This window comes from Trachypithecus francoisi, unplaced genomic scaffold (assembly GCF_009764315.1).
Source record: "Trachypithecus francoisi isolate TF-2019V2 unplaced genomic scaffold, Tfra_2.0 Lachesis_group16, whole genome shotgun sequence".
Lineage (NCBI taxonomy): Eukaryota > Metazoa > Chordata > Mammalia > Primates > Cercopithecidae > Trachypithecus > Trachypithecus francoisi.
This window is the reverse complement of record NW_022681461.1, coordinates 47,280,109-47,306,394: the sequence shown is the minus strand read 5'-3', so window position 1 is coordinate 47,306,394 and position 26,286 is coordinate 47,280,109. Positions and strand designations below refer to the sequence as shown.

At 38.1% G+C, this 26,286-nt stretch overlaps 1 protein-coding gene across 3 annotated transcripts in view; it reads right to left on the bottom strand.

Annotated features, from left to right (window-relative positions):
• Positions 1 to 26,286, bottom strand: part of CNTLN (centlein) — a 421,157-nt gene that overhangs the window by 233,165 nt on the left and 161,706 nt on the right. For all 3 annotated transcript variants that reach the window (XM_033237412.1, XM_033237414.1, XM_033237413.1), the window contains exons 6-7: positions 25,270 to 25,403; positions 2,857 to 3,019 (exon numbers count right to left, since the gene is read on the bottom strand). In XM_033237412.1, coding sequence (XP_033093303.1) covers positions 2,857 to 3,019; positions 25,270 to 25,403 — 297 coding nt within the window. The remainder of the gene's footprint in view (positions 1 to 2,856; positions 3,020 to 25,269; positions 25,404 to 26,286) is intronic.

Sequence of the window (26,286 nt, the reverse complement as noted above, 5' to 3'; positions counted from 1 at the left end):
AGAGTTCATTTGGAAAAGTTATTAGAAATTAATTTGTCTCTTTGATATCTTCTCAGCAAAGTATTACTGGTATGATATCAACAAGGAGAGTTTTCTTTATCCTTAGTCTTGGAACAGGCCCCCAGTTATGCTCCCATATTTCCCTCTACTACTATTACAACATACATCATTCTTTTATCACTTCTGCATTTAATGTCTGCTGTCAACTAATTTTAAACTGTAAAAGTTGTAGAATAAAGGAAGTAAAATGGTATCTATGCAGAAAACTGGGTGGGAAAGCTTTCAGCCACTGGAAGAAAGTATACCTTTAAAGGTTAAATACCTGTTATGTTCAAGGAACAACAACATGGTCTGTGTTGCTGGAGTGAATAAAAAGAGAAGGCAAAGATGAGATCAGAGAGGTAATGTAGTCAGAACATGTAGGGTCCCACAGGTTGTAGTAAGAACTTAGGTTTTTTTTATTTTTAATGGTCTGGGAAACCATTGGAGAGACTTGAAGAGAGCAGTGATCTGATTTGACTCACAAATATTTGGCAACAATATCCTGGCACCTATGTCTAAAGGCTTAAAATCAGAACAAAGAAACCTGCAAGTTATTGCAATAATTCAGGTAATACATGATAGTGGCCTGGACAGAATGGTGACAGCAAGGTGATAGGAAGTAGTCAAATTCTGCACCTGTATTGAAAACATAAAAGGCAACAGCTTTGTTTCAAACACTTTCAGTGTGAGATGCCCATTACGTATCCAAGTGAAGAGATATTAAGTAGGCAATTAGCTACAGTCTTTCCTAGAGTACACCAAAGAGATCCAAGGTAGATAAACAAATTTACAAATTTGGGAATCATCAGCCTATAGACAGAGGTAGAGCATCCAAATCCCAAAATCTGAAATGCTCCAAAATCCTAAACATTTTTGAGCACCAGTATGATGCTCAAAGGAAATGCTCATTGGAGCATTCCAGATTTCAAATTTTCAGCTTTGGGATGCTCAGTCAGTAAATGTAATGCAAATATTCCAAAATCTCAAAAGCTCAAAATGTGAAACACTTCAGGTTTCCGGGTCCAAGCATTTCAGATAAGGGATATTCAACCTGTAGTATAATTTTGAAAGTTAAGGTGATTAGATAAAATCACTTAGGGTGTGAGTATAAACAGAAAAAAAAGGGAGAGATCCTAAGAGTGAGGCCTGGGACATTTTAACACTTACAGGACATGGAGACTGGGTAGGACCAGAAAGAAATTTAAAAGGGACAGCTAGAAACTGAAGGAAGAAAACCACCCAATTATAGTACACTGGAAGCCAAGAGGAGAAAAAAAAAAAATGTTTCAAACAACAGAAAAAAAATGTTTCAAGCAACAGAAAGTATCAATGGGGGAAAAAGAGAAAACAATTAATTAGTATTAATAACAATTAACAAGTATTAATAAAGTATAGTGTTTCAAATCATTTTAGCAATGGAACCTGGTTTAGAAACAAAAAACACAGTGGGCAATGCCACCCCATAAAACAAAAAGGGAGCACTGCTCTAGCTGAAGTGGAGAGAATAGACTCTATCTTCCTGCTTGCTATCATCTAGGTCCTTGGCAAAACACAAAGGGAACACAAAATACACACTGAAAACCACCGTTACAAAGCATCATTTAAAAAACATGTGTTTAAGTTTTAAAGTGATTTATTTCATGCTAATTACAGATATTGGATTTTCACAGTGATTTTTTTAGAAAAGTAAGATCAAAAGTAAAAATCCAATAATTTTAGAGGGATAATATGAACTGTATTATTTAACCTCTCTAAGCCTCACTTGCCTCAACTAGTATTATTAAATGAGAATAACACTATATAAAGTAAGTTATTTATATAAATAATTTAGCACACTACACAAAACATATGAAGAACTCAATAAAGGTTTCTTTTTTTTTTTTTTTTTTTCCAGACATTGTCTTGCTCTGTCGCCAGGCTGGAATGCAGTGGCATGATCTTGGCTCACTGCAACCTCCGCCTTCCAGGTTCAAGTGATTCTCCTGCTGCAGCCTCCCAAGTAGCTGGAACTACAGGCATGCACCAATATGCCCAGTTAACCTTTTGTATTTTTAGTAGAAACAGGGTTTCATCATATTGGCCAGGATGTTCTCGATCTCTTGACCTTGTGATTTGCCTGCCTCGGCCTCCCAAAGTGCTGGGATTACAGGTGTGAGCTACCGTGCCTGGCAATAAAGGTTTTTTTTTATAATTATTAGATAAAATTATTGCTGCTGAGTCAGTTACCACACCTAAATACTTGGCTAAACCTTCTCAAAAAGCTCCTACAACAACTGAAAAGTAAAAGACTACTGAACAGAAACACACAAAATAAACAGAGAAAAATCCTGGAAAATATTGATCCTAAAGACCTCCTCAGCAATCCCCTTTGTATTTCTGAAGATTTGTCCAAAAATAATGTACAAATTTTACAATGAAAGTCTGCCTCAAGTCATAAACTAGAATCATACTTGACAAAATAATTTCTTGTAAGAGCAGGCCAAGGAATTCCATTCCCCAAATCCTTTCCAGTTTTAAGACTATACTCCTAGTATGTTTCACTGCAGCTATCTGAATGCCAATTTATAAAAATAATACCTTACAGAGCAAATCTATGTCTATATTTTAAATGATTCAGCTCTAATTACCATAAAGAAAATTCACAAAATTTTAAATGTTACCAAATTGAACCATCCCTTCACTTCCAAAGGTTGAGGAAACATATGTAAAAGGAAGTAATAATGAAATGCTGAAATGTGAAAAAATATAAATTCTCTGTATGTCCAAAAGTTCATACATAAACATTTACATTTTTATTACAGAATAAAAGCATACTTTTTGATATGATATACTTTCAGCTGTGTGAACATCTTCCTGATTTCTCAGTACTTTTTGTGTGTCCATATTGAGAACCTGAAGCTGCTGGATCAGCTCTGCTTGCTGGGCTGTATGTGTACTGTTCTGTTTGTAAAGATTCTGCAGCTCCTGCAGTTCCTTCCTGTGCAAAGCAAGCAATAAATAGAGAAAAGTATGGATAAAGATCATCTCAGTTAAATAACTGTGTTCATCTAAGGTTACAGACTGGCATCCTATTTTTCATTATTTGTACTGCAAGTAAACTTATTAATAAAAGAAATAATGAAGTACTTAATATTTATCACATACATAGAGAAAGTATTGATACGACGACTATGACTTTCAAAGCCAAACACATATTAATTTTCTTTTGTAGCTTGATAGTAATAAAAACCGTGGATATACATAGTACCACCTTTTATTTAAATTAAGTAAACACTTAAGTTTTAAGAACTAACAAGTGGTAAGGTCAACTATAGTTATTAAACAGTTTTGAACAAAGGGTATGTCAACCTTTCATTTTATATTATTATACAGAACTTTAAATTTATTAAAAAGAATCCCAAAGGGCAAATTTAAGTTTTCAAACCAAAGTTCCTTAAAGCACAACTGCCATTTCTAATTTGTAACCTCAGGGTCCTGGGCTGGGATTCTTGTGACTCCTCTAACTCAGCTTGAAGGAACTGATGAGGTTAAAAAAAAGTCAGAAAGTCACAAGAAAAATCCAGTCCTTCCAACCTACCCACGATGAAACTGATAAGCAGGAGGACAAATGAACTGGTGGTGGTAATGACGGCACTAAGAGTCTAGGAGAACCACACCTCTGAGACAGAGGTTTCCAGATTGCTGTGGTAGTGAATCCTGTGTGATACAGATTATACAAACTGGGAAATCTTTTGCATATTTAATTTGAACAGAGAAACATTTATAAAGCACTATTACATCAAAATATACTATAAACAGTAGTCTCTTGGTATCTATGGGAGAATGGTTTCAAGACCCACTTTGATTATGAAAATTTACAGATGCTCAAGTACCTTATACAAAATGATATAGTTTTGCATATAATCTATGCACATCCTCCCAAATACTTTAAGTCATCTCTAGATTACTTACAATACCTAATACAAAGTACATGCTATGCAAACAATGTTATACTGTATTGTTTAGGGAATAATGACAAGAAAAAGTCTGTACACGTTATACACATTCGGTACAGATGCAACCACTCATTTTTTTTTCCCTGATATTTTCAATCTGTGACTGGTTGAATCCATGAATATGGAATCCATGGATATGAAAGGCTGATTGTACTTATATAATATTTTGAAGATTGTATTTCTTAATGGAACTTTTTTTATACCTATAACTTTAAACTAGTCATTCATTCACATAAGTCTTAAAAGAAGGAATAAGAGATAACGGAGACAGTTGTTGAACATGGATGAAAATTAGTATGGGAGCAAGGAGTTCTGCTTCTTAGAGATTTAGAACATTAATGTTCTCAAACCACAACTACACCCCCTGCATCCATACAGATACATGGATATACACCATTTTCCTGTAACAATTCAAAAAACTGAAACATGCAGAAAATAGCAGTCAAAAATGGGGAAAGGGAGAGAAGAGAACCAATAATGGCACAATGCCTTCAGGAAATGTAATACAAGAGGAGGGGAAAAAAGACCCATAGTAATCACGCAGGATGATCATTGCCATTTTTCACGAATAACATTAGCAAAAATCATCAAAGGAAATACGCAACAGGGCAGGAGAAAATTCCATCATAGTTAAGACATGTTAGCCAGGAGGCCTAAAAAAATGTCGCATTTAGAAAGGAGACATGATGAAGATAAAACAAATTATCTTTCAATATAGTATTAAAACATAGCAAATTTATGTATATTCCAATGTTAGTAGACATCTGGTATTTCTTAATGAGAAGGCCCGAATCAGCAGCTGGTCTTCATTTAAGGATAATGTACAACAAAATATATGTATCTCTACTCATAAGAAACACACTAGGCAGGGCGCAGTGGCTCACATCTGTAATCCCAGTACTTTAGAGGCCAAGGCAGGTGGATCGCCTGAGGTCAGGAGTTCAAGACCAGCCTGACCAACAGTGAAACCCCGTCTCTACTAAAATTACAAAAATCAGCTGGGCGTGGTAGTATGTACCTGTAGTCCCAGCTACTCAGGAGGCTGAGGCAGAGGAATCACTCGAGGCTGAGGCAGAGGAATCACTTGAACCTGAGCCAAGATCACACCACTGCTCTCCAACCTGGGCGACAGAGCCAGACTCCATCAAAAAAAAAAAAAACCAAAAAACACACACACACACACATACACTGAAGGGTAGGGAGATGCTCATACTATTACGATGCTTTGCAAATTAAAAATCAACCTGGGAAAAAGTACATTTTTCTCTACCATCTCATGCTATTTTCTGGGCATGCTCTCAATAAGTGGAAATGAAGCACAATCTTATACTATGCAGATATGTTTATTTCTCTCTATCTCCCCACACCACCCTCAGAAAAGTAGAAGTGATGGTATGTACACCAATGTTGCAAATATAAAAAGCAAGCAAAGCTCACAAAACTCACACATCTGAAACAGCGGAAAGCAATGAATTTATCTACACCTTTCCTCATTTGAAAATAAGTAAAGAAAAACAGGGTGGGCCAAGATGGTCAACTAGAAACAGCTGTGGTTGGAGGCCCCCCACCAAGAAGAACCAAAACAATGAGTGAATCCTGCACTGGCAACTGAGGTATCCAAGTTCTCTCATTGGGACTGACTAGGCAGCTGGCACAACCCACAGAGAGCAAGGAAAAGCAGGGTGGTGCAACCGCCCACCTGGGAGCCACACAGGGTAAGGGGAGCTCCTACCACCAGCCAAGGGAAATGGTGAGTGATGGAGCTACTCTGCCTAGGAAACCACATGTTTTCCATGGATCTGTGCTACCCACAGATCAGAAGATCCCCCTCATAAGCCCATGCCACCAGGGCCTTGGGTCCCAAGTGCAGAGCTGTCCCGATTCTCGGCAGCCCTTGGTGGCCTCTCAGCAGCCAATGGGTTGGCGACTACCTACAGCTACCAATTTCCTAGTGGAAGGAGTGGCCATCATCACTGCGGCTGCCTGCTGCCTAAGATACCTGAGTTCCTGGGGAGCAGGGGCAAGGGGCGGCAGCCATCACTGCAGCTCCAGTCTGCCACTCTTCCCCTGCCAGTGCCAGGAAGACTAGATGGTTTGGACCCAGACGGAATTCCCCACAGCACACACAGTGGCTATGGCTATGGCAGATCATGGCCAGACTGCCTCTTCAGGCGGAACCCTAACCCATCCCTCCTCACTGGGTAGGGCCTTCCTGCAGGAATTTTGGCAACTGCAGCCAGGGGTTTAGGGACAGAACTCTGATGTCCCTGGGACTGAGCCTCTAGTGGGAGAGGCGGCCACAGTCTTCACAGATTAGCAGACTTAGACTTTCCCTCTGCTAGCTCTGAGGAATCCGGGCAGTCCAGATGAGTGGGATTCCCCGCAGCACAGCACACCTGCTCTGCCAAGGGGCAGCTAGAATGCTTCATTAAGCACGTCCCAGATCCCCTGCCTCCAGACTGGGTGAGATCCCCAACAGGGGTCGCCAGACACCTTATATAGGAGCATTCCTGTTGACATCAGGTTGGTGTCCCTCTGGGACAAAGATCCCAGCCAGAGGAAGGAGCAGGCAGCCATCGTTGCTATTCTGCATCTTCCACTGGTGATACCTCCAGGTGCAGAAGGGACCCAAGTGAATAGGTTCTGGAATGACCCCCAGCAAACCACAGAAGCCCTATGGAAGAGGGGCCTGACTGTTAAAAGAAAAACAAACAAACAGAAAGCAACAATAACAGCATCCAACAAAAAGATCCTTGCAAACTGAAAGATCAAAGCTAGATAAACTCACAAAGATGAGAAAGAATCAATGAAAAAACAATGAAAACTCAAAAAGTCAAAGTGCCTCTTCTCCATATGATCATAATACCTCTCCAGGAAGAGCAGAGAACTGGGCAGAGGCAGAGATGGATGAACTGACACAAGCAGGCCTCAGAAGGTGGGTACTAATGAACTTAGCGAGCTAAAGGAGCATGTTCTAACCCAATACAAAGAAGCTAAGAATCATGATAAAACATTACAGGAGCTGTTAAACAGAAAAATTGGTTTGAAAGGAACATAAATAACCTAAGGGGGTTGAAAAACACAATCTGAGAACATCACAATGCAACCACAAGTATCAACAGCCAAGCTGACCAAGCAGAGGAAAGAATTTCAGAACTTAAAGACTATCTTGCTGAAATAAGACAGGCAGAAAAGATGAGAGAAAAAAGAATGAAAAGAAACAAACAAAACCTCCATGAACTTTGGGATTATGTAGAAATACTGAACCTATAACTGACTGGGCTACCTGAAAGAGATGGGGAGACTAGAACCAAGATGGAAAACATATTTCACGATATCATCTAGGAGAACTTCCCTAACCTGACAGGCAAACATTCAAATTCATGAAATCCAAAGAACCCCAGTAAGATACTCCATGAGATGATCAGCCCTAAGACACATAATCATCAAATTCACCAAGGTCAAAATGAAGGGAAAAAAAGTTAACAGCAGCCAGAGAGAAAGGTGAGGTCACCTACAAAGGGAAACCCATTAGACTAACAGCAAACTTCTCAGCAGAAACTCTACAAGTGAGAAGAGATTGGGGGCCAATATTCAACATTCTTAAAGAAAAGGATTTCCAACCCAGAATTTCATATCCAGCCGAACTAAGCTTCATAAGCTAAGGAAAAATAAAATCCTTTTCAGACAAGCAACTGCTGAGGGAATTAGTCACCATCAGGCCCACCTCACAAGACCTCCTGAAGGAAGCACTAAATATCGAAAGGAAAAACCACTACTAGCCACTGCAAAGACACACTGAAGTACAAAGACCAATGACACTAGAAAGCAACTACATCACTAAGTCTGATAAATAACCAGCTACCATCATAACAGGATCAAATTCACAGATAACAATATTAACCTTAAATGTAAATGGGCTAAATGCCCCCAATTAAAAGACACAGAATGGCAAGTTGGATAGAGTCAAGACACATCAGTGTGCTGGATTTAAGAGACTCATCTCACATGCAAAGACACACATAGGCTCAAAATAAAGGAATGGAGGAAAATATACCAAGCAAATGGAAAGCAGAAAAAAGCAGGAGCTGCAATCCTAGTTTCCGACAAAATAGACTTTAAACCAACAGAGATCAGAAAAGACAAAGAGGGGCATTACGTAATGGTAAAGGGTTCAATTCAATGAGAAGAGTTAACTATCCTAAATATATATGCACCTAATACAGGAGCACCCAGATTCATAAAACAAGCTCTTAGAGACCTACAAAGACACTTACACTCTCATACAGTAATAGCGGGAGACTTATCACCCCACTGTCATTATTAGACAGATCATCAAGACAAAATTAATAAGGATACTCGGGACGTGAACTCAGCTCTGGATCAAGTGGACCTGATAAATATCTACAGAACTCTCCACCCAAAAACAACAGAATATATATTCTTCTTGGCAACACATAGCACTTACTGTAAAATCGATCACGTACTTGGAAGTAAAACACTCCTCAGCAAATACAAAAGAATTGAAATCGTAACAGGCTCTTAGAAAATAGCACAATCAAATTATAACTCAAGATAAAGAAACCCACTCAAAACACAAAACTACATGGAAATTGAACAATCTGCTCCTGAATGACTCCTGGGTAAACAACGAAATTAAGGCAGAAATCAAGAAGTTCTTTGAAACCAATGAGAACAAAGAGACAACACACAGAGTCTCTGGGATACAGCTACAGAAGTGTTAAGAGGGAAATTTAGGCCGGGCGCGGTGGCTCAAGCCTGTAATCCCAGCACTTTGGGAGGCCGAGACGGGCGGATCACGAGGTCAGGAGATCGAGACCATCCTGGCTAACATGGTGAAACCCCGTCTCTACTAAAAATACAAAAAACTAGCCGGGCGAGGTGGCGGGCGCCTGTAGTCCCAGCTACTTGGGAGGCTGAGGCAGGAGAATGGCGTGAACCCGGGAGGCGGAGCTTGCAGTGAGCCGAGATTGCGCCACTGCACTCCAGCCTGGGCGACAGAGCGAGACTCCGCCTCAAAAAAAAAAAAAAGAGGGAAATTTAATAACTGGGAGGTGGAGGTTGCAGTGAACCAAGGTCGTGCCATTGCACTCCAGCCTGAGCAACAAGAGCAAAACTCTGTCTCAAACAAACAAACAAACTCCTCAATAAAATACTGGCAAACTGAATACAGCAGCACATTCATAAAGCTTATCCACTACGATCAAGTCAGCTTCATCCCCAGAATGCAAGGCTGGTTCAACATACACAAATCAATAAATCTAATTCATCACATAAACAGAACTAAAGACAAAAAAACACATGATTATCTCAACAGACACAGAAAAGGCCTTCAATAAAATTCATCATCCCTTCATGTTAAAAACTCTCAATAAACTAGGTATTGACTGAACATACCTCAAAATAATAAGAGCCATTTATGACAAACCCACAGCCAATATCATACTGAATGGGCAAAAGCTGGAAGCATTTCCCTTGAAAACTGGCACAAGACAAGGATGCCCCCTCTCACCACTTCTATTGAACATAGTATTGGAAGTTCTGGCCATGGCAGTCAGGCAAAACAAAGAAACAGGGTATTCAAATGGGAAGAGAGGAAGTCAAACTGTCTCTGTTTGCAGATGACATGATTCTGTATCTAGAAAACCCCACTGTGACAGCCCAAAAGCTTTCTAAACTGATATGCAACTTCAGCAAAGTCTCAGGATACAAAATGAATTGCAAAAATTGCAATCACTCCCAAACACCAACAATAGACGAGCAGAAAGCCCAATCATGAATGAACTCCCATTCACAAATGCTACGAAAAGAATAAAATGCCTACGAATACAGCTAACAAGGGAAGTGAAGGAGTAAAGGACCTCTTCAAGAAGAACTACAAACCACTTCTCAAGAAAATAAGAGAGAGCAAAAACAATTGAAAAAACATTCCATCATGGATAGAAAGAATCAATATCACGAAAATGGCCACACTGCCCAAAGTAATTTATAGATTCAATGCTATTCCCATTAAACTACCATTAACATTCTTCACAGGTTTAGAAAAAACTACATTAAAATTCATATGGAACCAAAAAAGAACCCATATAGCCAAGACAATCCTAAGCAAAAAGAACAAAGTCAGTGGCATCACACTACCCAACTTCAAACGATACTACAGGGCAATAGGAACCGAAACAACATGGTAATGGTACAAAAATAGACACATGGACCAATAGAACAGAATAGAGATCTCAGAAATAAGACCGCAAATCTACAACCATCTGATCTTTGACAAACCTGACAAAAACAAGCAATGGGAAAAGGATTCCCTATTTAATAAACGCTGCCGGGAAAACTGGCTAGCCATAAGTGGAAAAATGGCTAGCCGTAAGTAGAAAACTGAAATTGGACCCCTTCCTTACGCCTTATACAAAAATTACTTCAAGATAGGTTAAAGACTCATTAAATGTAAAACCCAAAAGTATAAAAATCCTAGAAGGAAATCTCATCCAACCATTCAGGATATAGGCATCGGCAAAGATTTCATGACAAAAGCATCAAAAGCGATTGTAAAAAAAGCAAAACTGGACAAATGCTATCTAACTAAACTAATGAGCTTCTGCACAGCAAAAGAAACTAGCATCGGGACGGAGCAAGATGGCAGAATGGGAACAGCTCCAGTCTCCAACTCCCAGCGCGAGCGACACAGAAGACCGGTGATTTCTGCATTTTCAACTGAGGTACTGGGGTCATCTCACTAGGGAGGGCCGGACAATCGGTGCTGGTCAGCCGCTGCAGCCCGACCACCGAGAGCTGAAGCAGGGCGAGGCATCGCCACACCTGGGAAGCGCAAGGGGGAAGGGAATCCCTTTTCCTAGCCAGGGGAACTGAGACACACAACACCTGGAAAATCGGGTAACTCCCACCCCAATACTGCGCTTTAAGCAAACTGGCACACCAGGAGATTATATCCCACACCTGGCTGGGAGGGTCCCACGGCCACGGAGCCTCCCTCATTGCTAGCACAGCAGTCTGCGATCTAACCTCAAGGCAGCAGCGAGGCTGGGGGAGGGGCACCCGCCATTGCTGAGGCTTAAGTAGGTAAACAAAGCCACTGGGAAGCTCCAACTGGGTGGAGCTCACAGCAGCTCAAGGAAGCCTGCCTGTCTCTGTAGACTCCACCTCTTGGGGCAGGGCACAGCTAAACAACAACAACAAAAAAAGCAGCAGAAACCTCTGCAGACGCAAACCACTCTGTCTGACAGCTTTGAAGAAAGCAGTGGATCTCCCCACACGGAGGCTGAGATCTCAGAACGGACAGACTGCTCAAGTGGGTCCCTGACCCCTGAGTAGCCTAAGTGAGAGACATCCCCCACTAGGGGCACTCTGACACCTCAGACTTCAAAGGGTGGAGTACACCCCTGAGAGGAAGCTTCCAAAGGAAGAATCAGACAGGTACACTCGCTGTTCAGCAATATTCTATCTTCTGCAACCTCTGCTGCTGATACCCAGGCAAACACGGTCTGGAGTGGTCCTCAAGCAATCTCCAACAGACCTACAGCTGAGGGTCCTGACTGTTAGAAGGAAAACTATCAAACAGGAAGGACACCTATACCAAAACCCCATCAGTACGTCACCATCATCAAAGACCAGAGGCAGATAAAACCACAAAGATGGGGAAAAAGCAGGGCAGAAAAGCTGGAAGTTCAAAAAATAAGAGCGCATCTCCCTCTGCAAAGGAGCGCAGCTCATCGCCAGCAACGGATTAAAGCTGGTCAGAGAATGACTTTGACGAGATGAGAGAAGAAGACTTCAGTCCATCAAACTTCTCAGAGCTAAAGGAGGAACTACGTACCCAGCGCAAAGAAACTAAAACTTTGAAAGAAGAGTGGAAGGACTGACAGCTAGAATAATTAATGCAGAGAAGGTCATAAACGAAATGACAGAGATGAAAACCATGACACGAGAAATACGTGACAAATGAACAAGCTTCAGTAACCGACTCGACCAACTGGAAGAAAGAGTATCAGCGATTGAGGATCAAATGAATGAAACGAAGCGAGAAGAGAAATCAAAAGAAAAAAGAAGAAAAAGAAATGAACAAAGGCTGCAAGAAGTATGGGATTATGTAAAAAGACCAAATCTACGACTGATTGGGGTGCCTGAAAGTGAGGGGGAAAATGGAACCAACTTGGAAAACACTCTTCAGGATATCATCCAGGAGAACTTCCCCAACCTAGTAGGGCAGGCCAACATTCAAATTCAGGAAATACACAGAACGCCACAAAGATACTCCTCGAGAAGAGCAACTCCAAGACACATAATTGTCAGATTCACCAAACTTGAAATGAAGGAAAAAATCTTAAGGGCAGCCAGAGAGAAAGGTCGAGTTACCCACAAAGGGAAGACCATCACACTAACAGCAGATCTCTCGGCAGAAACTCTACAAGCCAGAAGAGAGTGGGGGCCAATATTCAACATTCTTAAAGAAAAGAATTTTAAACCCACAATTTCATATCTAGCCAAATTAAGTTTCATAAGTGAAGGAGAAATAAAATCCTTTACAGAGAAGCAAATGCTTAGAGATTTTGTCACCACCAGGCCTGCCTTACAAGAGACCCTGAAGGAAGCCCTAAACATGGAAAAGAACAACCGGTACCAGCCATTGCAAAAACATGCCAAAATGTAAAGACCATCGATGCTAGGAAGAAACTGCATCGAATAACGAGCAAAATAACCAGTTAATATCATAATGGCAGGATCAAGTTCACATATAACAATATTAACCTTAAATGTAAATGGACTACATGCTCCAATTAAAAGACACAGACTGGCAAAATGGATAAAGAGTCAAGAGCCATCAGTTTGCTGTATTCAGGAGACCCATCTCACATGCAGAGACATACACAGGCTCAAAATAAAGGGACGAAGGAAGATCTACCAAGCAAATGGAGAACAAAAAAAAGCAGGGGTTGCAATACTAGTCTCTGATAAAACAGACTTTAAACCATCAAAGATCAAAAGAGACAAAGAAGACCATTACATAATGGTAAAGGGATCAATTCAACAGGAAGAGCTAACTATCCTAAATATATATGCACCCAATACAGGAGAACCCAGATTCATAAAGCAAGTCCTTAGAGACTTACAAAGAGACTTAGACTCCCATACAATAATAATGGGAGACTTCAACACTCCAATGTCAACATTAGACAGATCAACGAGACAGAAAGTTAACAAGGATATCCAGGAATTGAACTCATCTCTGCACCAAGCGGACCTAATAGACATCTATAGAACTCTCCACCCCAAATCAACAGAATATACATTCTTCTCAGCACCACATCGCACGTATTCCAAAATTGACCACATAATTGGAAGTAAAGCACTCCTCAGCAAATGTACAAGAACAGAAATTATAACTGTCTCTCAGACCACAGTGCAATCAAACTAGAACTCAGGACTAAGAAACTCAATCAAAACCGCTCAACTACATGGAAACTGAACAACCTGCTCCCGAATGACTACTGGGTACATAACAAAATGAAGGCAGAAATAAAGATGTTCTTTGAAACCAATGAGAACAAAGATACAACATACCAGAATCTCTGGGACACACTTAAAGCAGTGTGGAGAGGGAAATTTATAGCACTAATGCCCACAAGAGAAAGCAGGAAAGATCTAAAATTGACACTCTAACATCACAATTAAAAGAACTAGAGAGGCAAGAGCAAACACATTCAAAAGCTAGCAGAAGGCAAGAAATAACTAAGATCAGAGCAGAACTGAAGGAGAGAGAGACACAAAAAACCCTCCAAAAAATCAATGAATCCAGGAGTTGGTTTTTTTCAAAAGATCAACAAAATTGACAGACCACTAGCAAGACTAATAAAGAAGAAAAGAGAGAAGAATCAAATAGATGCAATAAAAAATGATAAAGGGGATATCACCACCGACCCCACAGAAATACAAACTACCATCAGAGAATACTATAAATACCTCTACGCAAATAAACTAGAAAATCTAGAAGAAATGGATAATTTCCTGGACACTTACACTCTTCCAAGACTAAATCAGGAAGAAGTTGAATCCCTAAATAGACCAATAGCAGGCTCTGAAATTGAGGCAATAATTAATAGCCCACCAACCAAAAAAGTCCAGGACCAGATGGATTCACAGCTGAATTCTACCAGAGGTACAAGGAGGAGCTGGTACCATTCCTTCTGAAACTATTCCAATCAATAGAAAAAGAGGGAATCCTCCCTAACTCTTTTTATGAGGCCAACATCATCCTGATACCAAAGCCTGGCAGAGACACAACAAAAAAGGAGAATTTTAGACCAATATCCCTGATGAACATTGATGCAAAACTCCTCAATAAAATACTGGCAAACTGGATTCAGCAGCACATCAAAAATCTTCTCCACCATGATCAACTGGGCTTCATCCCTGGGATGCAAGGCTGGTTCAACATTCACAAATCAATAAACGTAATCCAGCACATAAACAGAACCAAAGACAAGAACCACATGATTATCTCAATAGATGCAGAAAAGGCTTTTGACAAAATTCAACAGCCCTTCATGCTAAAAACGCTCAATCAATTCGGTATTGATGGAACGTACCTCAAAATAATAACAGCTATTTATGACAAACCCACAGCCAATATCATACTGAATGGGCAAAAACTGGAAAAATTCCCTTTGAAAACTGGCACAAGACAGGGATGCCCTCTCTCACTGCTCCAATTCAACATAGTGTTGGAAGTTCTGGCTAGGGCAATCAGACAAGAGAAAGAAATAAAGCGTATTCAGTTAGGAAAAGAAGAAGTCAAATTGTCCCTGTTTGCAGATGACATGATTGTATATTTAGAAAACCCCATTGTCTCAGCCCAAAATCTCCTTAAGCTGATAAGCAACTTCAGCAAAGTCTCAGGTTACAAAATTCATGTGCAAAAATCACAAGCATTCTTGTACACCAGTAACAGACAAGCAGAGAGCCAAATCATGAATGAACTCCCATTCACAATTGCTTCAAAGAGAATAAAATACCTAGGAATCCAACTTACAAGGGATGTCAAGGACCTCTTCAAGGAGAACTACAAACCACTGCTCAGTGAAATCAAAGAGGACACAAACAAATGGAAGAACATACCATGCTCATGGATAGGAAGAATCAATATCGTGAAAATGGCCATACTGCCCAAGGTGATTTATAGATTCAATGCCATCCCCATCAAGCTACCAACGAGTTTCTTCACGGAATTGGAAAAAACTGCTTTAAAGTTCATATGGAACCAAAAAAGAGCCCGCATTGCCAAGACAATCCTAAGTCAAAAGAACAAAGCTGGAGGCATCACACTACCTGACTTCAAACTATCCTACAAGACTACAGTAACCAAAACAGCATGGTACTGGTACCAAAACAGAGATATAGACCAATGGAACAGAACAGAGTCCTCAGAAATAATACCACACATCTACAGCCATCCGGTCTTTGACAAACCTGACAAAAACAAGAAATGGGAAAAGGATTCCCTATTTAATAAATGGTGCTGGGAAAATTGGCTAGCCATAAGTAGAAAGCTGAAACTGGATCCGTTCCTTACTCCTTATACGAAATAATTCAAGATGGATTAGAGACTTAAATGTTAGACCTAATACCATAAAAACCCTAGAAGAAAACCTAGGTAGTACCATTCAAGACATAGGCATGGGCAAGGACTTCATGTCTAAAACACCAAAAGCAATGGCAGCAAAAGCCAAAATTGACAAAGGGATCTCATTAAACTAAAGAGCTTCTGCACAGCAAAAGAAACTACCATCAGAGTGAACAGGCAACCTACAGAATGGGAGATAATTTTTGCAGTCTACTCATCTGACAAAGGGCTGATATCCAGAACCTACAAAGAACTCAAACAAGTTTACAAGAAAAAAACAAACAACCCCATCAGAAAGTGGGCAAAGGATATGAACAGACATTTCTCAAAAGAAGACATTCACACAGCCAACAGACACATGAAAAAATGCTCATCATCACTCGCCATCAGAGAAATGCAAATCAAAACCACAATGAGATACCATCTCACACCAGTTAGAATGGCAATCATTAAAAAGTCAGGAAACACAGGTGCTGGAGAGGATGTGGAGAAATAGGAACACTTTTACACTGTTGGTGGGATTGTAAACTAGTTCAACCATTACGGAAAACAGTATGGCGATTCCTCAAGGATCTAGAACTAGATGTACCATATGACCCAGCCATCCCACTACTGGGTATATACCCAAAGGATTATAAATCATGCTGCTATAAAGACACATGCACACTTATGTTTATTGCGGCACTATTCACAATAGCAAAGACTTGGAATCAACCCAAATGTCCATCTGTGACAGACTGGATTCAGAAAATGTGGCACATATACACCATGGAATACTATGCAGCCATCAAAAAGGATGAGTTTGCGTCCTTTGTAGGGACATGGATGCAGCTGGAAACCATCATTCTTAGCAAACTGTCACAAGAACAGAAAACCAAACACCGCATGTTCTCACTCATAGGTGGGAACTGAACAATGAGATCACTTGGACTCGGGAAGGGGAACAAACACATCGGGGCCTATCATGGGGAGGGGGGAGGGTGTACAGGGGGAGGGAGGAGGGATTGCATTGGGAGTTATACCTGATATAAATGACGAATTGATGGGTGCTGACAAGTTGATGGGTGCAGCACACCAACATGGCACAAGTATACATATGTAACAAACCTGCACGTTATGCACATGTACCCTAGAACTTAAAGTATAATAATAAAAAAAAAAATGAAAGTAGCATCAAGTGAACAGGCAACCTACAGAATGGGAGAAAATTTTTGCAATCCATCCATCTGACAAAGGGCTAATATCCAGAATCTACAAGGAACTTAAACAAAACACCAGAAAAAAACAAACAACTCTATTAAAAAGTTGGCAAAGGACATGAACAGACAATTCTCAAAAGAAGACATTTATGATGCCAACAAACATGAAAAAAAAGCTCAATATCACTGATCATTAGAGAAATGCAAATCAAAACCACAATAAGATACCATCACACACCAGTCAGAATGGATATTATTAAGAAGTCAGCCAGGCACGGTGTCTCACTCCTGTAATCCCAGTACTTCAGGAGGCTGAGGTGGGTAGATCACAAAGTCAAGAGTTCGAGACCATCCTGGCCAACATGGTGAAACCCCATCTCTACTAAAAATACAAAAACTAGCTGGGCATGGTGGCACACACCTGTAGTTCCAGCTACTCAGGAGACTGAAACAGAATTGCCTGAACTGGGGAGGCATAAGTTGCAGTAAGCCGAGATTGCTCCACTGCACTCCAGCCTGGTGACAGAGCTAGACTCCATCTCCAAAAAAAAAAAAAAAAAGTCAAGGAACAACAGATTCTAGCAAGGCTGTGGAGAAACAGGAATGCTTTTACACTGTTGGTGGGAATGTATATTAGGGCAACCATTGTGGAAGACAGGGCAGCGATTCCTCAAAGACCTAGAACCAGAAACACCATCTGACCCACCAATCCCATTACTGGGTATATACCCAAAAGAATATAAATCATTCTATTATAAAGATACATACATGTGTTATGTTCATTGCAGTACTATTCACAACAGCAAAGACATCGAATCAACCCAAATGCCATCAAAGATAGACTGGATAGAGATAATGTGGTACATATGCAACATGGAATATGATGCAGCCATAAAAAGGAATGAGATCATGTCCTTTGCAGGGACATGGATGGAGCTGGAAGCCAATATCGCCAGCAAACTAACGCAGGAACACAAATCTAAACACTGCATGCAGTGGGAGCTGAACAATGAGAACACATGGGTATAGATAGAGGAACAATGCACACTGGGGCCTGTCAGTGGGGAGGGTGGTGTGTGTGGGGAGGGAGAGCATCAGGATAAATAGCTAACATATGTGGGGTTTAATACCTAGGTGATAAGATTGATAGGTGCTGCAAACCACCATGGCACATATTTACTATGTAACAAACCTGCACATGTATCCCGGAACTTGAAACAAAATTAAATTTTCAAAAAAAAGAAAAACAGGACATCTAAAGGGATGGGGGAATAAAATTAAGAAAAATGAAATGTAATTGTGCATACTCGGAGGAAGAGTATACCTCTCAGTAGGAGTAACATAAGAACTTAGAAGAAAAGTGAAGAAGTACAAAAAATAAGCCACCATGCCCCTGTGAAATACCAATAGAAAGCCAAGATGTAAGGATATCTCTGTGAGGGCAGGAACTTTCTTGTTCACTGCTATAAACAGAGCACCTAGGACAGTTCCTGTCTCTTATTAAGTATTTGTTGTTGTATGGGACACATACATCTTTTGAGATTCAACCTCAGCTAGCTACTAGAATTTTGAGTCCATTTTTCTGCCTCAGCCTACTAATAGACACATCAGCCTGCCAAATATATACAGTTCATATGACTCCATCACAGAAGGATAACCAGCTGCACGCCTAGAGTCTTTTTCTCCATCTACCGTTTCCAGACTGGGATAAACAATGCTACTATACAAGCGTAGTATGAGCAACAAACCAGAAGACAAAACACAAAAGGAAATCAGAGAGATAAATTATCTTCTTCCATCTGATGGCTTGCTCTACGGCATGGTTTCTCAGTTCTTGAGTGGCTAAGTCAGTGACCTGATGTCTTCATGGTTTATCATGAAGCAATGGCCAGAACAACAATGCATTACCTCAAATTACTTTTTATCCTTCCCTGCCTCAGATTCTTGTTCTTTTGCCCACTCTGTACTGGAAGTGAATCTCCCAAGTAATCAGTATGTAATCCCTGACTCAGGCTCTGTGAAAACAGTTGTTGAATGAATGAAATGAAAAAGATAAAAAAGAATTGATACAAAGAAAACAAAATGCCATCACAGCTTTAAATCCATAATGAGAGTAGTTACAAGCAAAATCAAAGTTATGAAACATAAAATTGTTACGTTCAAACTTGAGAAGTTCCTCTAGATACAGATCAAAGAGGATTAAGGAAAATCTCAGTTAGCTGAAAGAGAAGATGCTGAGAACCAACAATACTTCTTCCCATCTCATGAAGGATATTAAGTTCTGTAGAATATTATTGTACTGCTGAAATATAAACCTAACAATCTTTCATTTACCAGTAAGTGACTGTTTTAGTCCATTTTTGTTAGTTACAACAGAATCCCTAAAACTGGATAATTTACAAAGAAAAATGAATTTCTTTCTTACAGTTATTCTTACAGAAGTCCAAGGTTGAAGGTTCCATCTGCTGAGGGCCTTCTTCTTCGTGGGGACTCTATGCAGATTTCTGAGGCAGTGCCAGATATCATATGGTGAAGAGGCTGAGCATACTAACTCAGGTCTCTCTTCCTCTTATAAGGCCAACAGTCGCATTCCCATAATAACCCATTAATACCTAAGCGGATTAATTCATTCATGAGAATGGATTAATTCATTCATAAGGGCAGAGCCCTCATGACCCAATGGCCTCTTAAAGTCCCAATGTCCGAATTCTGCCACACTGAGGATTAAATGTGAACATTAACTTTGGATGGGACAAATATTCAAACCATATCAGTGATGCTGTCTAAGGGGTTGAGTAGGCCATGTGATTAAATTAGGAATATCCCTTTAAAGACCAGGTTTGATAGGAAACACTAACAGAGGGTTTTGAACAGCTTCTCTACATAATTCTGCAATTAAAAAAAAAAAAACCTGACACCTTCCAAAAACAAAGATCCATGGCTTGTTCACATTACATTTGCTTTTCTCTATTCTAAGACCCAAACTGGAGCATCAGACTGTAGTGGAAATAGGCTATTCTCCTGGAAAAAGGTGAAAAAGCAAAGGCAAATCAAACAATGGCTCCTTTAAATCATTTCAAAGACTCTCATTTCAATGGCCAAAATAAGTCACATGACTAAATTGGATGCCAACAGGGGCAGAAAGCATATGGTAGCAATAGGGAAAGCCCTGGTAAAAACGGGCCCGTGAGATGAATCAAAACAAACAGCATTGAATGAACAAATCAAGAGTAAAAAGTTTAGTGATGAACACTGAAGTACTATATAGAATTAGGCCTAAACATCTGTGTTCACTGTAGTTATACAAGAGGAGATAAATGCTATAATTCTTAAGATACAAATTGGAGGGAGTCAAAATGGTTGAATTTATGTGCTCATTTCCAGAGTATATAGAGCAGAGTGCCAAAATCAACTAGAGATGAAATGCAGTTTAAAAAAAAATCATGAATGTCCAAGGTTTTTCATATCAGTTTGTTCTTAGTTTTAGAAAGATAGTGTTCCTTATAGAGAAAAACTAATTATCTAAGATGTAATAATCTCCTCAAGGTCACAGAGAGCCTTATTGTTTTATTATATGAAATAAACTAAAATTATTAGTTACCAAAAGAGTATGTGCAATATAGTTCCTTTTATTTAAAAATGTCTGTCTACTCAATCTTCAATTTATAAATAGGGACTGAGAAAAATCTAGAACAATGGTCACAAAATTTTATGGCTGTTATTTCTCTAGGGATGCATTTTTAGTGCAATTTTTTTTTCTTTTACCTTCCTTGTACTTTTCTGTACTGCATGTATTTATTTTTATATAATTCATGTTTATCATTTGTACCAAAATAACTATAGCACAATTCATAGTAAAAATAAAACAACTAATTTTTATCCACGAAAACAACTGCACAGTAAAACTGTATGCAATAAAAGAAAAATCATTTGAAAACTATATGGGAAGGAAAAATTATATTTAAAATAGTAACAAGAAACAAGAAAGAGCTAGGAATAAATTTAATGAGAAATGTTCAAAACCTGCACGAGGAAAGACACAGAGGTAGACTGAAACAAATGAAATGACACACCACACTCTGGGACAAGAAGACTGAACATCATAAAGATGTCAATTCTCCTTAGATTATTGTAAATTTTATGTGCTAATAACATACCAAAGAAAAAATAAGCAAGTTTACTCTAAAGTTCATGTGCAAAGACTAACAGGGAATAATGGCCAGAAAAGCTCTGAAAAAGAGTAGTAACTGATAATGGGCCAATCTTCATCATCTCTACTCTGCTTAGCCTAAGAGACCAATCTCTCTAAAGACTAGATTATACTGCTCCTTGTTTTCTGACTGTTGACTGAATTTCATCAGTTGAAGGCACTAGCTGGTGATTCCAGGGTAAAGGAGAAAGAGGTCCGGATATTTATTTACCCAGCTCACTCTCTGCTGAGCCACAGTTTGACAGTGCCTGTGTTCCTCTGTCTACGGCTATTGCTCTTATTGGGCAGCTTCTGTCACAGGATACTAATTCTTGTCCCTTCTGGCTAAGGGTGGTAATGGTTTCCTGTTGTTGATAATCCATGGTCAGTATTTTCTGAATCTAATATCTATTCAGAGAGAACTGGTATCTTTATCATAGTGAGTCTTCCAAATCATGAACTTTGTTATTTCCCTGAACATATTAGATCTTTTATTTTTCTCAATGTTTGTAGAATTCTCTGAATAGAGGTAACACACATTTTTCATTATATTTGCTTTTCATACCTCCAGTAATATTGTAAATTCTTCTTAAGTTTATTTCCTAATATGTTTTGCTGGTATAAAAATGCAATTAAGTTTTATATACTAACCAGGTATCCACCAAGCATGATAAACTTATTAAACTATATATAAATTATTTTGTGTTCTCTACGTGAATTAATCATGTTTTAGCAAATAACTAGGATTTCTGCTTTCATTTCTAGGTCTTGTATCTTTTTATTCTTCTTTCCTTACTACATACTTGTTATTTCTGACTATGTGCTAGACCTTACTTTGTAAAACTTTAGATATAATTTAAGTCCAGATTATTTTATCATTCTCCAAAGAAAACTCACTTGCTTCTGCTAAGCATCTGAGAAAACCAGCAATCCAGATGTATTAATCCAATTTCAGCATTCTGTCTGAAGATTTTCTGAACCAAAATTATGACTGCACTGTCTTGACTCAATTTCTAACAAAAATTCTCACCTCAATTGTAGAACCATTACCTATTCAGGCAAAAGTTTTGGTTAGGCAATTTCATCGGTTATCGTTTTTTACGCCATAGCTAGGTAAATATATTCATATGCTCTATATAGATTACAGACATGTACATCATTATATATGCATAGACTTGGACTTCCATATCTGTGGTTTCTGCTTCCACAAATTCAGCCAACAATAGATCAAAAACAATAATTTTAAAAATATGACAACAAAATAATACAAACAAAAAATACAATATAACAACTATTTACATAGGATTTACATTGTATTTGATATTATTAATATAAGTAATCTAAAGATTTGAAGTATACAGGAGGATGCACATAAGTTATGTGCAAATACTGCCATTTTATATAAGGGGCTTGAGCATCTATAGATTTTGGTATCCATATTGAGGCCTGAAACCAATCCCCGACAGATACCAAGGAATGACTGTATATACTTATTTATACTGTAACCTAGGCAAAAATCATTTGAGGTAGAGTTCACAAAAATATCCTTTAGCACAATGGGTGACATGAATCAAATATTCAATAAAATATAAATGACTATGAACTTCAAAGAAGGGAATCCATACAGAAACAGTAGCTCTATCATTTATCAGTGAGGAAAAGTGTATCCAAATAAGAAAGTGCCTAGACCACTTTTTCCACAATTATGGCTTTACATGTCTTGATTACAACATAAAGATTCAATAAACTGGGACTGGTATATCATAACCACCCTCTCCCAATGAAATAATGATGAAAGAAATAAGACATGCAGTATATCCAACAGTAATCCTCATACAAGATAACTCAGGAGACACACTGTAGACATCTCAACTACTAACTTATAATGAAGATTCAAGACAAAGTACGCTGCTCCAAACTACCAACTCTGTGCTATTATTCTTCTCCTCTGTGAGTCCTTTTTTTCAAAATTTCAGCTTTTATTTTAGATACAGGGGGTACATGTGTGGTACTATTACTTCGCTATATTGCTTGATGCTGACGTTTGGGTATGGGTCCTGTTACCCAGGTGGTAAATATAGTACCCAACAGGTAGATTTTCCACCCATGCACCCTCACTCCCTTCACCGTCTAGTAGTCCACAGTGTCTACTGCTCCTATGTTTATGTCGATGGGTGCTCAGTGTTTAGCTCCCACTTATAAGTGAGAACATGAAGTATTTGGTTTTTTGTTCTTGCATTAATTCACATAGGCCATATGCCTCTATGAGTCCTTACAATCAAACTCTTACAATTACACATGGCCCACTAGCTATTATTCTTTTACTATTGTATAAGAAAAAGTGCATGTGAGGATATTCTTGCTTTATTTATAATAACTTACAGCTCTTGCAATACACTAAATTTAAATATACAAACTCATGCAAAATGTAGAAGAAAACATGGTTGTTATATCCCATGTCCTTAACACTGCACTGTATCCTAGAATGAACACCGTATTTGTTCTAATGCCTAGCACCATCATACTCTAAAATGGAAAGGTCTTTGTTGAAATATTTTATGCAGTTCTACATGTTATATTTTAAGAAGAAGATTGACAATATGGAAAACAGTCAGAAAGGTAATCCAAAATATGATAACATCTGTGAAACATGTATATGAAGAGATTATGTAAGAAATAGGAGTAGTTAATCAATTAGTGAAAAAGTTTTGTCACTGAGAACTGTCTAAGACCACTGAGCTATGTTATAGAATAGGGAGTAGATTGTTTCTGAGATTCTCCAGATAATAAAACTATAATAAATGGGTGGGAATTATAAAAAGGCAAATTTCAACTAAGTACATGTAAAACAATGTTCAAAAATTTAAACAATATAAAACAAAAACAGCAGTATTGAAAAATATGAGAAACTTTTAAACTAAGTTTCAAGAAAAGACTTAATGCTATGTATGCCATCTTATTGGGAAGAGGATATGAATAAATAAAAAATTTTAAATTTCATCCAAATCTAAGGTTCTATTCCTATTTAGAATTACTTTTCTGACTTCACCATTGTTTTAAAAATAATTACAATATGAGCTGATATGTCAACCAGTCTGTCATCTATGAAGTTTATACTTTTCCTCACCCTTATGATGAAAAAGTTTTTAAAATGTGATACAAGGAATCTATTAATGTTCTAATTCATTTTAATTTTACTGGCTTCAATAATGGTAAACAGTTTCTCATCCAAACTAAATTCACAATGGCACAAATTTACAAAACTGTATTTTACCCAATGGAACCATAAAAACTACCTGATAAACAGCACTAACTTGACCCCCTTACCAATGCCCACTATCATGAAGGGAAATTCCCAGACAAGTTTTACCAAAGAACTCCACCCAATGTGTACCAGAATGGCAGAGATGTATCCATCATTTATACATCACTTAGTTTTAAATTAAAATAAATTATACAATCAAAGTCTATTATATACCTCTAGAAGCATACCTTCGATCCCATGCTCTGGTGCTACCAAAATAAATAAACACATACATACAAATATGCATGCATGTCCATTCATGCATGTAGACAGATAGATAGACAGATATTGATCTATGAACCAAGGAGAAGTTCTATCTTAATTTATTCTCTCTCATACTATTTTCTGAAAAAGGTAATTATAAAGTAGATTAATAGTTTTAACATCTTTAAAAAACACTTAGAAACACAAGTTTATCGTGCTTACTTTTTCAAGTAATCCAACTTTATGAAAAGTATTATAAAATCAACTATGTTGATACAGCAAGACTGCTTTACAAACTGAAACTATATAGAACATAATAAAGAGTCAAAATTTGTTTCTCAGTTATTATTGTTCACTGTAACAATATGAGTATCATGTAACACATGGCTAGAAATGTTAGAAGAAAACAATGAATGAAAGCATTACAATGTCCTTGTTAAAAACTGAAACTAGGGTACCCCTTGCCCATGCTTGTCCAATCCTGTATACCCACTCATTCTCCCAGGCAATTTTTCAATTTAGTGTAAATAACTCCAGATTCTCAATGCACAAACATATATAACCATAGAAAACACAGTTATTATTTTATGGTGTTAGTAATAAGTATTAATGCTATCATTCTGAATGACTAATGACATTTCTATAATGTTAAGTTAAAAATTGAATATACTTGCCTGACCAGGGTAATATCCATATCCTTCTGGATAAGTTCAGTCTGTTTATTACTCAACTGTAATGATAGAGCATTATATTTACTCTGTGATACTTCAACTTCTTTCCTTGCTTCAATTAAATTGTCTTCAAAGGCCTAAAATTAGAGTGCTTATATCAATAATCAAACATAATAAATACTAAATGTAACAAAACATGTTATATTTAACTATTCTACAAAATGACAGAGAAAAACTGTTTTAATTTTTTCACTTAGTTAAAATAATTTTAACACAAACAATAACTTTTATACCAGTCACAGATTTTTTTTCAGAAACTTAAAAATGTCATGGCCTCTTGGTATAAAAGTTAAGAATGTGAAGCAAATAAACTAGAAGATATGTATAAAATATTTAGTTATTAAATTATTGTACAATAAAGTAATACAGTAGATGAACAAAAATGAACTCATTTATTTTGATATTAATCACAACAAATTATAGACATTTACTTATTTCCCTGTTTTCTCTGTTTGAAGTGCACATACAGATACATTTCAAGAAGAAAGGACAGTACTTCAAAGACATCAAAATAGTTTTCCAAAGTTTGAAACTCAGATCATGTTCAGTTCTCTTGACTGTAGTGAAATGTACCTAAAGTTCTTGAAAGTTGATCTTTTCCTCCTGATCATTCTCTACATCTTTTTTCATTGTGAAAGGATTTCAAAATTAGATGTCTTAAAGATACAATATAAAATTAATTGTAATTACTTTTGCAAAGAACTAAATATATACATATATATCTAAATAAAGTATGCCAACATAAATACCATACATTATTTCCAAACATAAACACCAAGTTTTAGGTAAAGCACTAGAAATTCCTATTTATCTGTAAAAAAAAGACAATGATAGATAGACAACAAAGGTAGACAATTAGATGGAGGAAGGAGAGGAAGACAGAGGGCAGGAAAGAAGGGCAGAAGGAGGGAGGGTGGGAAAGCAAGCCTTTTTAAAAAGTTACTCTATCTTTGTGCCCAA